At 37.7% G+C, this 16,385-nt stretch overlaps 2 protein-coding genes across 2 annotated transcripts; one reads left to right on the top strand and one right to left on the bottom strand.

Moving 5' to 3' along the window:
• Window positions 1–1,430: 1,430 nt before the first annotated feature.
• Window positions 1,431–5,586, top strand: LOC113677149 (uncharacterized). Its single transcript, XM_089186322.1, has 6 exons — window positions 1,431–1,556; window positions 2,565–2,643; window positions 3,003–3,096; window positions 3,725–3,779; window positions 4,032–4,091; window positions 4,870–5,586. The coding sequence occupies exons 1-6, from the start codon at window positions 1,431–1,433 to the stop codon at window positions 5,029–5,031; spliced, it is 576 nt and encodes a 191-aa protein (XP_089042448.1). The 3' UTR covers window positions 5,032–5,586.
• A 493-nt stretch (window positions 5,587–6,079) lies between these two features.
• On the bottom strand, window positions 6,080–15,597 carry LOC113686982 (uncharacterized). Its single transcript, XM_027204676.2, has 6 exons — window positions 15,438–15,597; window positions 12,934–13,065; window positions 12,620–12,673; window positions 10,827–10,896; window positions 9,054–9,704; window positions 6,080–8,483 (listed from the first exon to the last, which is right to left on the bottom strand). The coding sequence occupies exons 2-6, from the start codon at window positions 13,060–13,062 to the stop codon at window positions 7,813–7,815; spliced, it is 1,575 nt and encodes a 524-aa protein (XP_027060477.2). The 5' UTR covers window positions 13,063–13,065; window positions 15,438–15,597; the 3' UTR covers window positions 6,080–7,812.
• Between the last annotated feature and the right edge of the window lie 788 nt (window positions 15,598–16,385).

Raw genomic sequence — 16,385 nt, 5'->3', positions numbered from 1 at the left:
AGCTCCCATACAAACACAGTAAATTGGCCAAAATTGCCAAAATTCGAGCGGTTGTGTGCGAAGACAAAATTACTGTCAAAGGTACGAGGGGCATCGAGACGAAACTGCTGTAAAGTGCGCGCGCATCTCACTTATAATCCGTTTTTTTTTCACTTCCATTTTATATTGTTTCTACATCAGACTGTGCAATTCAAATAGTTCCTCGAGAAGTTTACGTTTCGCATTACCCATACAAACATAGTAAATTGGCTGAAATTGCCAAAATTCGAGCGGTTGTGTGCGAAGACAAAATTACTGTTAAAGGTACGAGGGGCATCGCGTTCGAAGTTTGGTGTTTTCACTTCCATTGTATCGTTTCGACTTCAGACTGCGCAATTCCACGGAAAGTTTAACTCTCACACTACTCATAATCGGAAGAATTTTTGAACGCCATGAAATGAGTTTTGGAAAGCTAACGCGAGAATTCTCCGCCTGAAGGTCGATTCAACCGCCATTTGGTACCTTAGTTTATTAAATTAAAAAAAAAAAATGATTGCTCAAGCGGACAATAAGAGGAAAAGGCTCTGTCGGCGTCCCTTGCGTGACTCGTCTAGGTGACGTAAACTTGACAACATGTCACTTCCTTTTTTTCGCAATTGCTGATGACTTCCGCGATAAAAAGTTAAAAAAATCTTAGTTCTTTGGTTTCCAAATCACTAATAACGTTTATAATGTCCGATGTGCCTCCTTTTTGTGATATTTTTGAAACCAAATCAGAAATATGAGCCGCTGAATGTCGTCAATTTCTGCACATGCGGTATTTCATTCGATGAGTTGCCACAGTTCCAATCGGATGTTATGCATATAGGACTCTTCATAACCAGAAAACAAAAGCGTAAAAACTGGAATGTGATCCACCGAACGTTTCCATTTCTGCAAAAGCAATTAAAACTTGAACAGTCCATAGGCATGTATATTTTACGGCTGAATGTTGAAAGTCAGTTGGTCAATCATTCACACTCTGCCGCTTTAACAGAAAGTCAGACACTTAGCTCGGTTATTTCTTCAAAAAAGTTATATTTTGCCTTTTCAAAGTGACAAGAATGATTCATGTGTGGATCCCTTGGATGATATGCTTCTTCCTACGCCGCCTCAAGTGGATGAAGAAGGAATCTGGAGACTTAAGAGAGAAGACTCGAGAGGCAGAGGGAGAGGTTCACACAAGGCTTATATGACTTGGACGGTACGTGCATAAAATACTTTGTACAAGACCCTTCCTTAGGGCGTATACAGTGAGTATGGACAATTGTATACATATATACTGAGAGATTGGTCAACGACTTAAAATTTTACAGTATGTACACCGACGCAGATAGTGGCGTAAAATCGTACAGTCTATAGACTATGTTAGTCATATATTACGCTGTTATCTAATTACCGGGAAACTGTCGATGAAGTTGTCGGCGGAGAGGGTAGCGACAGCAGCGAAGAAGAAGGTGACAGAAGTGAAGAAGACAATGATGGCGGAGAGGAAAGCGAAGAAGAAAGCGAAGAAGACAACTGGGTCCTTGGCGATTGTATCCCGTGAAGGCTTGACTTCACAACTAATCGAAGGTTGAATGTGGAGTTTTCCGACAATCCATTATTCTCTGACTACTTTTTTTAAGCAGCATACTATCTAGATTGACGAAGAACAAACACAAGGGCAACCATGATCAACCAATTTATTCACACCACCAAGTACGCGTTGATACGGGAACTTTAGAATTTGTTGTAATCATGCGCGAGTAACGCAACGGTAATGTCACATTCCCCCTTGTGGAAAAAAAAAATTGCAAATACAAGCAAATAGTGTCTCTGAAGTCCAAGACAAAATTAATGTGACCCATTGTACAATAATAACAGGATACTAATACGAACAAGAAGAAAAATGTTCCATAAGTGATTGAGTGCTTGCGTGGGGTTGTACTCTGTCAGCTGCTATTGTTGGCTGCTGAGGCTTGTGTGGAGAAGTGCTACTTGAATTGCTTGGTGTTGCTGGTAGGGAAAACTGTGTAGAGGGCAGTGGTGGAGAGCGCGGAAGGATATTTCGTGGGAGTTCAGCTGGCCGTAACTGGGCTCAGTTTCGACGGAGGATGTGGTTGCCAGTGTCGATGTTGTAGGACTGTGGCGACGAATTGGAAACAACGTGACCATAAATCCAAGGGTTCCCCCGTTGAGATGGCCGCGTAAGCGTGGGGGCCTAATGGTAGTGGCATCAGTGGAGGCTGCGCCTGTTTGTCGTAATGAGCTTTTGAGGTTTCTTTGCGGAGAGTGATCTCAGAGTAGACTGTCGAGGGATCTGTAGGTGCAGGTCTAAGGAGCTCTTCTGAAAGTGGTAGTGTGGAGCGAGTACGTCTCCCCATTAACCTTTGAGCTGGTGTGAAGGAGAAGCCTCGTGGAGGCTTGCTTATTCGTTAAATGTATGTAATTCTTAGTAAAACTCATAGCGAAGATTTTCAGTCTGCCTTCGTCGCTCGCGACATGTAGTACGTGTGACAAGTATTCCTCGACCTCTTATTAATGTCGCTTGTTTCATAACACAGAATGTAACCGACAACCAAGCCATTATCCCAGAGGTTATCATAGACCCTGCAGCTCGAGAAAAAGAACGGCTGAGAGAGGGTGAGTATGATGACAACGAGAAAACTTCGCTTCTCTTTCATAGTTGTTTAAAGATGTAAGCAAAAGTACAACAACAACCACGAGAACAGCCTTAAACCTTAAGGATTTTGTCTACTTATCTCTCCCTACAATATCACCCTTGAGTCAAATTTAAAGGTCATGAGAATTAAAGAAATGATATAAATATTAATGTTAGGGTGCAAAGGGTTAACAGTGAGCCATGATTAAGTCGCTATGCGTGAGTTGGCGTAATTAGCGAGCATTCTGGCCCGTCTTTTTTGAATATATTTCCCGTGCGTTTTACGCTCTTTGGGCAAAAAAAATTATCTTAACAAGTGTCTTTGATTTATGTGTACCAGAGCTCATTACAGATCCTGTTGGGGAAAAAAAACAGAGGAGAAAGAGAGAGAAAGAATCATGGAACCTCGAAGAAGAGAAGCAACTTTGTTCTGCGTGAGTATGAATCGGAGGTTTCACCACGGCCTTTTATACTAGAATCGCAACAAATCGATGTTGCTAAAAAATATATTGGAAAAATTAACTCTCTGGCCGTCGCATTACGAATTGCACAGTGAAAAAAAGTGCGAAATATCGTCCTTTCCAAATTGCGTCCTTCATGCAAGAGTTGAAAATATCTCGCAACAAAACGAGCTAGACTAAATAAAGAACTTTCCACAATAATATTTTCGTTCGCGGTTTATCAATAATAAGGCACATTTCGCCCCGACTAACCAGAGATAAGGTAGAGGTGCAATTTTTGGGTAAGTTTTTTTAGCAATGACGTGTTGCAGGTTTTTCTTTAGCAAATCAGATGAGTCATAGCAATTTTTACGAGAACTAGTTGCTAAATATTTGTTTCATGCGGATATTTGTTCTACGATTAGTCAATAAGGAATAGTTTGATCATATATGTACTTAATTTGAAACAGACAAAGATGTCAAGTCAAAAAAGGACAATGGGACTATAAACCAGCTTTTTAGATGTGTTAATCAAGAAACAATTTTATTGTAACCCTCCGTCCGTCGTTCATTTTAGTATTATCTAATACATTTTACCTGTGCGTATGGTCTTGTGCGACAGGTTGGAAAGAAAGGAGAAAGACTTTTCTAAAGCAGCGGAATCAGTACCAAATAAGGTAACAGGATAATCAGCACGATTATATGATAAAAATTATTAGCCTTGGTGAAGAAATCCACTCAATGTCGTGCCAGGTCATATTGTCAGCGGTATTGCTTAACGGCCATACTGCGGACGAGGAGCCAAAATGACCGTAGACTTGAGATTGAAATCCGACTGCCTCACAGTTTCTTATCATTTGCAAACTTGATGAAGTATCAATGGATCACTGATCATTGTAGTCATTACATATCTTTCTTTTACTTTTCAGACGCGAGAGGAATGCGTGGTACATTGGTATTACTACAAAATGAAAGAATATCATTTCAAGGTCAGAGATAGCAGCTAAGCAGTGTACACTGGGTAGGGTGGGGGGTCATACTCCCTTTTATCTGAAAAAATTACGTTTCTTCGTTGTTCTCTCAGAAAAGAGAATAAAAAAATTCGGTGTGTTTATGAAAATAAATTCGAGAAAAAGGTTCCCATTCACTTATTCCATAAAAATATCCGCTAGCAAGTGTAGAAAACCTCTGACAAAGTTTTGTTTATCTGTTTGCTTTTTAAGAACAGTACAGACTTAAAGTCTTGTTCTGGTTGCACCTAGTGAGCAGGGACTAGAAAAATATATAAAAAAATATCACTCGATGCTGTTCTGCCTGATAAAATGTACGAAGACGGAAGTTACTTCAAAGTTAGGAAATCAATGATTTCCTTTTCTCTGAAAAACGCAACAGATATCTTGCTTCTTAATAGGTATCTTAGAATAGACCTTGCTCAAGAGAAAGTAATCATCGTGTTCCCTTGTTCCGTTGTTAATGATTAGAAGACCCTAACCTCCTAGCTTTAACTGGCCACCATCATGAAGTTATCAATTGCGCTAAATATAGAGTATTGAGTTGAAATGGTATTGTAGGGGTTGATTTTCTCTTGTTTAAACATTTAGTTGAAGAATGTTTTTTTCACAAATGAAACCTCTCGGCTGTTTGTGACATTGGTGTAAACAAGAAATGACGTCGTTTTGTAAACACACTCACCCCGATACTTGACAATTTTAAGTAGTACCCGTTTACCCAGTATTCTCACAAATTTATACTTAATGGTTTCTACAGGCGTGCAACCTTTGCGCGGTCCGTATGAAACAAAAAGGGAAACGCAAACTGACCGAAGAACCAGAAGAAGCCGCAGAGGCTGCCTCGTCTCCAAAGAAAGCAAGGTCTGGAAGAATCATCAAAGTTCCTCGACGCTTCTCCAAGAGAGCCAAGGGGAGTTAGATGTGAAGGAGAAGCCTCGCAGGATATTTGTATTCTATTCGCACGTTATTTGTACTCACTGCCGTTGGATAATAACCTAAGTAGAGAAAAAAACCTGTTTTACCAGTCGGCTGCGCGCGCTACGCTTTGATTCATAATGGTAATAGGACCGAGTGGAGTCCAATTCGGTCTGTAATCATACGAGTGATTAACAAAATCGGACGACCGCGAAGCAAGAGTCCGATTTGTTTATCACGAGTATGATTACAGACAGAATTGACGACAAGAAATCCTGTTACCAATTAATCATAACCATTTCAATTTCCGAAAAAACAAATACACCTAGAACAAATCTCTCCAGTGCGGACAATGTTTTTAGTTTAATATTCCTCCATTTTGGAAATTGCCTTGTTTTTCTTTGGATAAATGGTTGTTGCCATGGTTGTTGTGACCAATTCTGTGATCGGTGGATTTAGCTGAATGGACCTAGTATGATTGGCTGCTTCAACTGTCCGATTACAGCCAACTGTCCGATTACAACTGTACAGAATGAATAGTGAAAAATGAAGCAGCAGATGCACCAATCACATTTGAGGAAATTGTAATGGTTATGATTACTTTTGGTAATAGGCTGAGTGGATTCAAGTTCGGTCTGTAATCATACAAGTAATAAACAAAATCGGATGATCGCTAGGCGGGAGTTCGATTTTTTTTCAATTGGAATCAGAAGACTCAACCTTCTGTTACCGATTACTCAAACCCGTTACAATTCCCAAAAAAAACAAATACATTTAGGACACATATCTCCGTGGGGGACAATGTCTTTAGAAAAAAATCCCCCCATTTTGGAAATTCCAAATTTTTTTTTTCAGGATAAGTGGTTGTTGCTATGGTTATTGTGATTAATTCTGTGATTGGTAAATTACCATCTCCAAGTATTTAATTCTTTACTAGAGCAAATTGTAGCATCCCAGAGCAGCATGTTTTCGTTTTAACAGGAAAAGTATTGCGAGACAAAGTACTTTAATAATTTGGGGCACTATAGCAAAGAAATAAAATGTAACTGGTGTCAGGAGTGAAAAATATTTATTCCAACAATCAGCTTATTGTACCGTAGTCCTGCACTGTGATCATGCTCAAAGCGTGTTTCAGGCGTTTCCAGAGGTCCACATGTACACCAAAAAGGCAATGTATCTAAAAAAGTTGCTATCCTACATGATACTTGTCTCTCTGCAAAGAGTGAGTCGCTTTAAATTTCTTTTTTTTAAATCGCTTAAAATATTTTTCAGATTTATCAAAGATTGAAATCCGATTCTCAGACAAAGTGCAACACCACAATAATCGTAATAAGATAAGAACCATGAAATGATCAATGAAGTAAAATGACACACTAATAAAATTGAACACTGAAAGAATAATAATATAAAATACAATACTAATAATAATGATAACAAAAATAGTGATACTAATAGAAATAATAATAATAATAATAATAATAATAATAATAATAATAATAACAACAACAATAATAATTATGATAATTTATTTGATCAGCACATCTGGGCTTTGAGCTTCCGAGACCGACATGGTTATCGCTTGTTTGACACCAGCTATCCCTATAAATACTCCAACCTTTATCCTTTTTGCAATCCTTTTAAATACTCAACCCTGTATCTTTTTTCCTATCGCTCTATTACCATCCCTTTGGTGTTTATTTATCCTCGAAAAATGTTTGTTTTCGGTTTCATTACTGTATGAAAACAACCAGCATCTTAAGAACGACTCAAAAGATGGCGATGGGCCACTTTAAAATCTCACCATCAACAAATATTCCTCATCATAACAAAGAGTAAATCAATATCAACACTTAACCAGTGATCATCATTATCATGAGACTTCTTCCTTCATACACCAGCCCAATTATTCTTTCATGCGCACGAAAATAGGCCATTTTGGCCTCATTTTCAAGTGAAAATCCTATTTTAAACATGCCGAGATGACTAGGAAGACTAACTACATACTTTAAAAAGAATAGGAAAGGAAAAAGTTATCTTTAGTACCTGAATATGCATATGAAAGCTTAACTATTTCTACACAGTTTGGGAGTCTGTCTTCAAAATTCCTCTGTAGCAACAGAAAACACTGTCAGTGGTTGCGATGTAACCTGTGTAGAGAACCTTTTGTGCAGTTTTCATTTTCTGTTTATCAACGCGACCCTTTTCCTTCTTCTTTATTATTATTCTTTTGGTATTTTTGTGCATAAATTTTTCATTATGTCAAGGTAAGCATCACACAAACGACAAACCTTAAAACCCAAGCCCAAAACCTTGTCCTGGCACATATGTACCACACCAGCCGTCATATTTTACTACAACCTTCTCTCACATGCTGAAAAAAAATCGAAATATAATAATTATTCGCCCACAACTGGAGGAGAGGAATTTCCAATTGAGTGTCGAAAGTAATCAAGGATTTATTTGGTTTTACTGAAACTTGCTCTGTGATTGATCCAAAAAAAATTGCAACATCCTCTCAACCAATCAGATGCGAAACTAAAAACAATTGCGACCCGGTGAATTTGCGTTTTCCCGCGCTTTAAGCAGTTTGCTTATTTCCACTTTGAGTTCTTATTGGCTAATTATAAAGTAAACCTTTGCTCTGACGGGTCGATGAAATAACTTTGGTTTTGGTTTTCGATACTCAAATGAAAAATTCTCTTAAGCAGTCCATTGATAAAATTCACCTGTACAGTATGCGCTGTAAAGCAAGCTTTCGAGCAAGCACCCAGCACTCTGTGTTATTTTAAGAAATTTTCTTCCATACTCCACCTTCTAAGTTACGATACGGACCGAGATTAAATATATATTGTTTATGTTTTGTCTTGTCTGAGCACCAGTCATTACGGTTCCTCTCATAAGAGCACTTGACGCAAATAAACTGCAGGGTGTCACCCAGACGAGAGTGTGCAAATGTACAGCCAGCCGGAGCTTTTCCCTCTACATGGCGCCAGCACTCCTCGGATTTATCTGATCCCCTGACGGCTACCCCATGGCGCATGCGCCCTTCTTTATCCCAGTATACCGGTTTGAAAGCCACCCTTTTTCCAGACTGAATATGTTTCCCATCAATTGGTTTCCATCCTTTTTTGGGGTTTTTGCTCTTCATAGCTTCCTTGTATTCGTTCGATTCTGGTAAACTATCTAAATATCCCTGCAGGGTTTGTGGTCCCACACTCTGTACACTTGATGGAAGCCTTGATGTTCCGCTCTCCAAAGATATGTCATCACATTTGGCAAAGCGACTCGTGTCGAGTTTTTCAGACGGCACTGGTCTTGCTGTGGTTTGGGTTGGACGGACTTGAGAGTGACTGGTATAAGTTGAAGGTGTTCTCTGACTCGACTGCATATAATAAGAAGTCTGCTCAGTGATTGAACCATAATTATGCTGGCTGTCTTGACTAAGGTCTGCTGCCTCTGTAAAGACATCGAGAATAATTTAAATTTGAAATCTGTGTTGATGGTACAGTTAGATTAACAAGCATGTACGGTGATGTTAGGGGAAAAGTTATGGTGGTAATACTGGATAAATGATAAAATAATACAAAAAAGGTTGTGAATACATAACCCGCTGAGTAGATACGATTTTGGCGAGCGAGTGCCAAGTATTTTTCTTGATCAAAATCATAGCCACCATCTCTTAATTTTCAGCAGCGGAAGGCTGGGGAAAGCAAGCTACTTGATAAAGGCGCAAGAGACAAGCGATAGTCGAAAGGAAGGTGAGGGGAGGTGATGGGACAAAAGAAATAGGGTAAAAGAAATTAATCTCCTCGCCTTTCACCACCCCCTCCCCCACAGTCCACTCAAACTCTACATCGGATAAACGATCGCGAGCTTTATTTTATACGCAGACGTAAAGGCACGTAAGAAATACGCTGGGTACTCGCTCAAATGAACTCGCCACAATAGGACGCCTGCTCGCTCAGCAAGCTATCATATACGAGACCAAGTCTGAATTGATCCTGGTCCTGGCTTAAAGTCACTCACCAGTATTAAGAGCTGAAGCATATGAATGTTGAGACTCTAATTCCATAGTTTCTACGTCTTTCAACGACTGCTCGATAGCCAGGTCTTCTCTCTCATCAACAATATCCTTACGCTCAGAGACATTGGCTGTCACTCTCTGATATTGTCCCATATCTTGAGAAGGTACAGGAGACGGTGCAGATGGTACCATCATATGATTGACATCATTCATATTTTGATTATAAATAACTGTAGACGCCTCACTCCCGATACCGTCCGGGATAATACCTCCTGGAGCATTAGCTGTGGTTGCCTGCAGGAAGCCTCCATACATATTAAATTGATCTTGGTACTGACTTAAGTTGGACCACAGCTGCGCAGCAGTATAAGGGTCCAAGGACTGTGTACCATACGAAGAAGGGACCTGAGCAGAGGTGAGGGAGCCACTTTGTGCCTCCGTCAGTTTTAAATTAAACTCGCCACTAGCCAGAGCAGCATAATGATTAAGAAGCTCTTGTTGCGTGTTAAGCTCTGCCATATTGTTAAGTAATTTGTTATACTCAGTAGCACTAATTAACATATCTTCAGTTTGTATGCTCGCGTCCACAGTAACTGTGGAGGTCTGTGAGTAATTCTCAGCAGTTGAAACTTTATCTTTCCTCCTTACTGTTTCTAAAAAGACAAAAAGGAGCCATAGTTAAGAGTACGTAATAATATTTATTCTGAAAGTTTTTCATGTACTGCACATAACGCAGAACGATATGAACAGGGAACACTTGAAAGAAGGAAATAATGAAGGGGAAAATCTTAGTCATGGTTGAGCAGAAGCAAGCAAACATTGATGTCCTACTTCATGATTCTCGTTGTGTTTTTGGCTGAGGTTGAATATCAGCACAAAAAGTACCAAAACCATATTTCTTTCTTCTCATAACCTTTCTGACTGACAATTGAATGTATTGTTAGAGAAATTTTTATGAGTGTCAAGAGTGATCTGTGATAGCTTCAATTTAGGTTTACTTTGCTCTGTGATTGGTCCAGAAAACTTGCACCACTCTCTCAACCATTCAGATGTAAAACTATAACCCATCATGACTTGGTGGCCAGCGTTTTACCCCGTTTAAGGCAGTTTGGTTGTATTCACTTTAAGAGGTCATTGGCTCTTAAAGGTATCTTCAGTTCTTCTAATTGGCCATTGTGATTAGTTTGGTTTCTTGTTTGTTTTTTGACATTCAATAAAAAAGTTTCCCTATTGAAAAGTACTTATCATTCTCTCCATTAAGTGAAAGTGTTAAACCTCTCAGCTTTCCGTGCAGCGTATGGTCTCCCTCAGCCTCTTTGTATGGGTAATAACATGATTTTGAGTGCAATTTGGTGAAAATAAACATGAGTAAATCTTTGCAAAGACAACAAAATTGCAGAAGCCCTTAGGGCGAATGCAATTTGCAGACTTTGAAAAAGTGCTTATTTCACCTAATTGCAAGAGAAAACAGGTCATTGCTTGTTTATAATGTACATGAAAAAATATCACAGAAAGTCAAGACAGACAAAACTTTGAAAGCGTGCCCACTTTTTTTAAACTTGCACTCATGTTACAACTTTGCACTTGTTTTACACAAGAATGCACTTGTTTGTAGCCAATCAGAAGCACATAATTTGTACATTATGTACATTATTACTCAAATAAAAAATATCTGTTATGAGTACTGGATGGTGAAAGAAAGCTTGCTGTTTTAGGTAAAGTTGTAGTAACTTAGTGTGTCATAATCAGTTTAAATCTATCCTGATTTTATTCACCTTGACTGGAATAACGTTTCCTCCAGGACTTCATGATTGGAATACAGCGTCCAAGAGGAATACCTATCTCCTGCAAACAGACACAATGCCCTTTAATTGCTAGGATCTGATTGTTAATTCTACCCTCTAGCGACTACACATTTTGTTGTAAATTAGTTGCAAGAATTTTGTGTTAGATCAAGATGACAACTTCTTCCCAACACATTTGAGTACTCCAATGCCTGTTTGCTGGACAGTGGAGGGGTATTGTAAGGAGAAGTTACATGTGAATCACTTCAGGGATTTAAAGGGTTAACGCAGGACTGGTAATAATTCCACATGAAATTGATTCACAAAATCTGTTACTACTAGTCACACATTAAGAACTCACAACAACACAAAACTGGAAAATGGCTGTGAACAAATTTCTTTGATGAAGCTGTACAATATTTTTTTATCAGAAATTATCACAATGGTAAAATGATATAAAAGTAGTACACTAAAAATGGCAAGATTGGCACTTGGTTTTGGCCAGCTATGGGTTCTCATTTACAGCTCTGCATGTATTCAAACTCTCTATGACAATAGATTAATGTTGATCAAATTTGAACTCATCAAATTGATCAAACCTTATTTCTAAACACGACTTTTGCATATACAGAGGGATAGTCAACTTGGCACATTGCTGACACTGGATATTAACCCTTTGCCACACATAAACTGTTAGCATAAATGAGTGACCAAGATAGAATTTCTCCTTCAATATCAAAACAATATAAAGCTATAAAATGAACTGTAAACTGTTTAGCACAAATGAGTGACCAAGATAGAATTTCTCCTCACAATATCAATACAATATTAAGCTGTCAAATGAATTGAGAATAAAGAAAGATATCAAAATGGGGATTAGCAGTTGATCCAAAACAAATCCTCAAAACTCATTTCATAAATATTGTGTGGTAAACAGTGAGGAGAATTACTAATGAGATCCTGGGAGTGGAAGAGTTAACTGTACATGCATATTGCAGTAATGCCAGTGTGGCCTAGTAACCCATGAAACATGACACACAACTGCAAGATTCGCGACCATAGGCATAGCCAATGTAGAAACCAATCCCCCTCCTAGCCTCAGTCCCTGCGGTTAACCTTTTCAGTTTGACTTTCATGCAGATCATGCAAATAAAAGGTGTGAGATTGAGTAAAAATGTAATTATGAGTATATTCCTATGCCAGACATCTCCCATAATTATCAGGTAAATTGCCATTTTATTGAGTGTTTCGTATTCCTATGTGATTAGTATTTCTCATGTTATTCATATATTCTATGTTATTTCCAATCTTGTAATCAGTTCTCTCTCTCCCCTTCCTTGATATATTTTGTTTTTAACACTTTATTTAGAAGCCACTGGCAATGATGTGTAAGTAGAGGAATTTGATTGAGTTGTCAAGACATAAAACTCCTCTTAAATTTATTGCTGGTATGTTGGTTATAGCCAAGTTAAGAATGAGGAAAAGAAAACATGTACATTGGATGAACCATACAGAATTGTATTATAATGCATATAAATAATTAATCAATAAGGCCAATCATTTTTTGTCTACAGCGCATTAAAAGTCACTTAAGGTAACCAACAAATTTTATATTGGGGGGTGATTTCAAGAAACATTGGATTGCAGAGTTCAAAGCTGGAACACTATTAAGAGAGAAATGAAACATCTGAAAACAATTTGTCATTAATATTTTTGACAGTGTTTCAACATTGCTTCACATCATGATCAAGTCAAAAGTAAACAATTAAAAAGATCAGCCTTACCCTCAGTAATTGCTTGAGCTCATCTTCTGTTTCGACATAACGTAAAGTTTGGTCCTTTGGAAGAAAAACGTATTACAATTGTAAAGCTGCACAGAGTAACCTACACACGCATGCACATGCACACTACATACAAGTAGGTAGAACATTCAAATAAGTACTTGAAACATCAAGTATCAGATTGTACTTAATAATATATATTAATGTGTAAACATTAAATGTAGCTCTTGTCTAAAGCAATGGCACATTTCCTAAGTGGCTCTGTAACTGCAAGCAAGAAGGTTTAGTCTCTATGTGTACATGCAGTTATTAAATACCTGAATACAGTGTTCCTGGAAAGTCTCCTTTAAGTCGGCCATTCCTAGGCTATCAAGAACTTTAAAGACTTCATGGTATGACTCAGCATTCTCCATAGAGTTTCTGTTAAAAGGAGTATTGGAGTGCATGACCTATAACCAGTAAAGAAATGGGATAGCAATGTCTATTAGTGATACAAAACACATTTAACTTTTCTTAACGCTTAAACTCCCAATGTATAAGTGATTAACATGTAGCTTCTCCCCTATAACATCCACACATTATCCAGCGAACAGGTCACAAGAATACTCAAACTCATCAGGCAGAAGTTGTTATCTTGGCCTAACACAAAATTATCACACCTAATTTACAATGAAATGTGTAGAAGTCAGAGGGGAGAATCCATATTCAGTTCTTAGAAGTTGAAGGGCTAATAATATAATGTTCAAAATTTTAACTTCTCCATTCTATGATTTGATGTGATTTTTCAGCCTGGAATAAATTTTTCACTAAAAATGTAAGCCCTCTGGTGGAAAAGGAAACCTAAAAAAATCTTGAAGACACAAGATACATTCTGTTTCTTTTTGTTTTTGTCTTTCTTCACTAGCAATTTTTTTCGTTGTAGTATTTTTTTATGACACACAACCTTATCTACCAGCTAGGCACCAAATTGTTTCTCCTCACCTAATGGTCTGACTAATTTCCCATTCACACCAACAAAACATGTTTAGCAGAACCAGGTTTCATGGAATGAAAATAAAAAATAGAGAGTAAAGAGAAATACTGAGGTCCAAGAACCATGACCTGAAAACTATCCAGAACACTTTCCAGGTGCAGTGGTAGATATCAACCTCACTGATAAGCTTGTCTTTTCTGATAGGCTGTTTGTGAGATAATAGGTTTGAGGGGGGTCCAATTGAGTCTTTAACCCTTTAACTCCCAGATCAAATTTGTAATTCTCCTTACTGTCTTATAATGTTACTTCAGAGAATTTAATATTGGATCAACTAGTTAAACCCAAATTGATATTTTTCTTTATTCTCATCACCTATCTGGTTGATATTGTATTGATATTATAAGGAGAAATTCTGTCTTGGTCACTCACAGGAGTCAAAGGGTTAATCTGATTGACAAAATTGGATGACCATCAGGTGGGAGTCCAGTTAATTAATTATGAGTTTCATTACAAACAGAATTGGATGACATCAAGTCCGGTTACCAATTAATCAATACTATGACAAAATTCTGAGAAATTAACTCACATATGATCATCCTTTCCCTTAGAAACAACAATTTATTTGGTAAAATGCACCACAAGAGCTTGCAAACATGACAGGTTTTGTCCAATTACACAGCTGTAACATGTACACTGTCTAATTGTAAGCATGATGGATACATTGTGCTTAATCAGCTTAATGATAACCAATCACATTAAAAAATGTTGTCATAATTTTGATTACACTTAAGAATCACAAGGATAACTCATATATTTATCTGTGTAGGAGTAAAGAGGCACTTAAAGATATCTAGACAGGATGTTTATTAGGTAACACAGATTGAATCTAATTCTGTTCCAACTACACAAAATTTTTAGTCTAATTCAAATGTCCTGGACTGTTTTTAAAATTTTTTTTTAAATTCATGGAGCTGAAGTTCGTGAACGGTACAATGCAATATTATTTTTCTGTCAATTCACACTATCCTCCTCTTATTCAATTTCTTCATAAAAACCCTACAATTATAACAAAATAACAACAATTCACAAATAAAGTCGACTCATGTACAGATCATGAACAAAATTACCGAATCAGTGACAGAATAATCATTTCCATGTTTCATGTTTGGGCTTGTTTAGTAACCTGAACCAGCATTAAACTAATTTAGTTAAACCTTACAATTTACTGGTTCAAAAACTTCATACAATTGCTATGGGTTCTCTTTTAATTCAAACTTAGCTACCCATGAAAATTTCCACTTAAAAATAAATTACATATGTCAGCGTTATTCCCTGAAAACAGATGTTTACTCAGATTTTACACGATTGCAATATGCCAATATTCCGTCTAATGGTAGCTTGAACACTTTACGGTATGTGAACTAAAACAACCCATCTTTACGGATTTGAGATCTAGCTTTGATTTTTTAGTTTATTTACAGCATATGATAATTAACATATCTTTATTAACGAATATCTTGCAAACCCTAAGCAAAGTAGCTAACGATAAAAAGGCTTGTTTGTCTTAAAGCAAAGCCCCTCAGATTTTACTGCGACAGCCGAATAAATATTCTTTACTTCGTTCCATAAAATATATCTAAAGCCCTTACCGGGCCCCTTTTGCTTTTGGAGACTCTTTAGGTCACACAATTCTCAAAAGAAACCGCATAACTGGCGCTAAAACTACTTCCTGTATCTAAATAGACGATTAATCAAACGATCGGAATCAAATACGCCAAAGGAACTTTTTCCGTGGCAGTAGCTGAAGTTGTAATTCTAAAGGAACAACTAAATTATGCGTTCTCTCACCGTTCTTCGATGATAGCCCCTCGCTTCTGTAATAATATTTCGATCTTGAAAATTAGGTTCAGTTACCAAGGAGGAATACCGAAAACAGTCACTCTGCTCTGAAAGCGCATTCTTTCACTAAGGCACGCCGCCATATTCCAAAACTGCCTGAGGAGGGACTGGTTTCCCCGCAAACCGCTGACATTTACACAGTCGGCTAACAATCGAGGACTGTTCCGTAAACAGTTTAGGGGGAGGGGGTTGGGGAAAGAGAGAGGGGAGGGGGGGAGGAGATAGTAGAGCATTGTTTAGGAAAATTTTAAGGTGAGCGGTAACGGTGAGACAATCTGAAGGGAGGAGATACCTACACGCTTCCGTTCACCTGAAAAACACTCCAAAAATTAGCCTTTAATTAATAAATTGATAAAATTAATGTTCGAAAACCTGCTAAAAGTCTAAATTCATAACAATGGAATATACATGCTTGTGCATAAATCTCAATTAATTGCCATATTGAAAAAAAGGGAAAAAGAAACGGAAAGAAAGACAAGATAACACTGGGACCTTTATAGATCTAATTATTGTTTTCTAAGGGTGTGAACCAGTAAGTTAGTCTCGATTCCATTTACTCGACCTATCAAGTTATAGCCTCTCCAAAGTTTATTAATTTATCCATTTTTGCCAAACTTATTGTGAAGTTAATGTAGAACTTCCCACTCTAAATGTGATTTTATCCAAGCTTAATTAAACAACTCCTTTGATTAGTTCCTCAGTAATTATTTATTGCAGGACAGACGCATGGATGACGTCACCATTGTCAAACTTTTAAACTTACACGACAATAAAATCAATAGACTCAATTTTACCCTGACTCTGTTTAGTAGAAGGTCACAGAAGAAGTCAAAATGCGTAAGAACATTAGTGACGCGCTTAGCTGTACTCCATCTTTTTGTTCTTAACCCGTTTTGA

This window comes from Pocillopora damicornis, chromosome 11, assembly GCF_964200805.1.
Source record: "Pocillopora damicornis chromosome 11, jaPocDami1.2, whole genome shotgun sequence".
Taxonomy (NCBI): Eukaryota; Metazoa; Cnidaria; class Anthozoa; order Scleractinia; family Pocilloporidae; genus Pocillopora; species Pocillopora damicornis.
The sequence above is the reverse complement of the archived record's forward strand: the minus strand, read 5'-3'. Positions and strand labels throughout refer to the sequence as shown.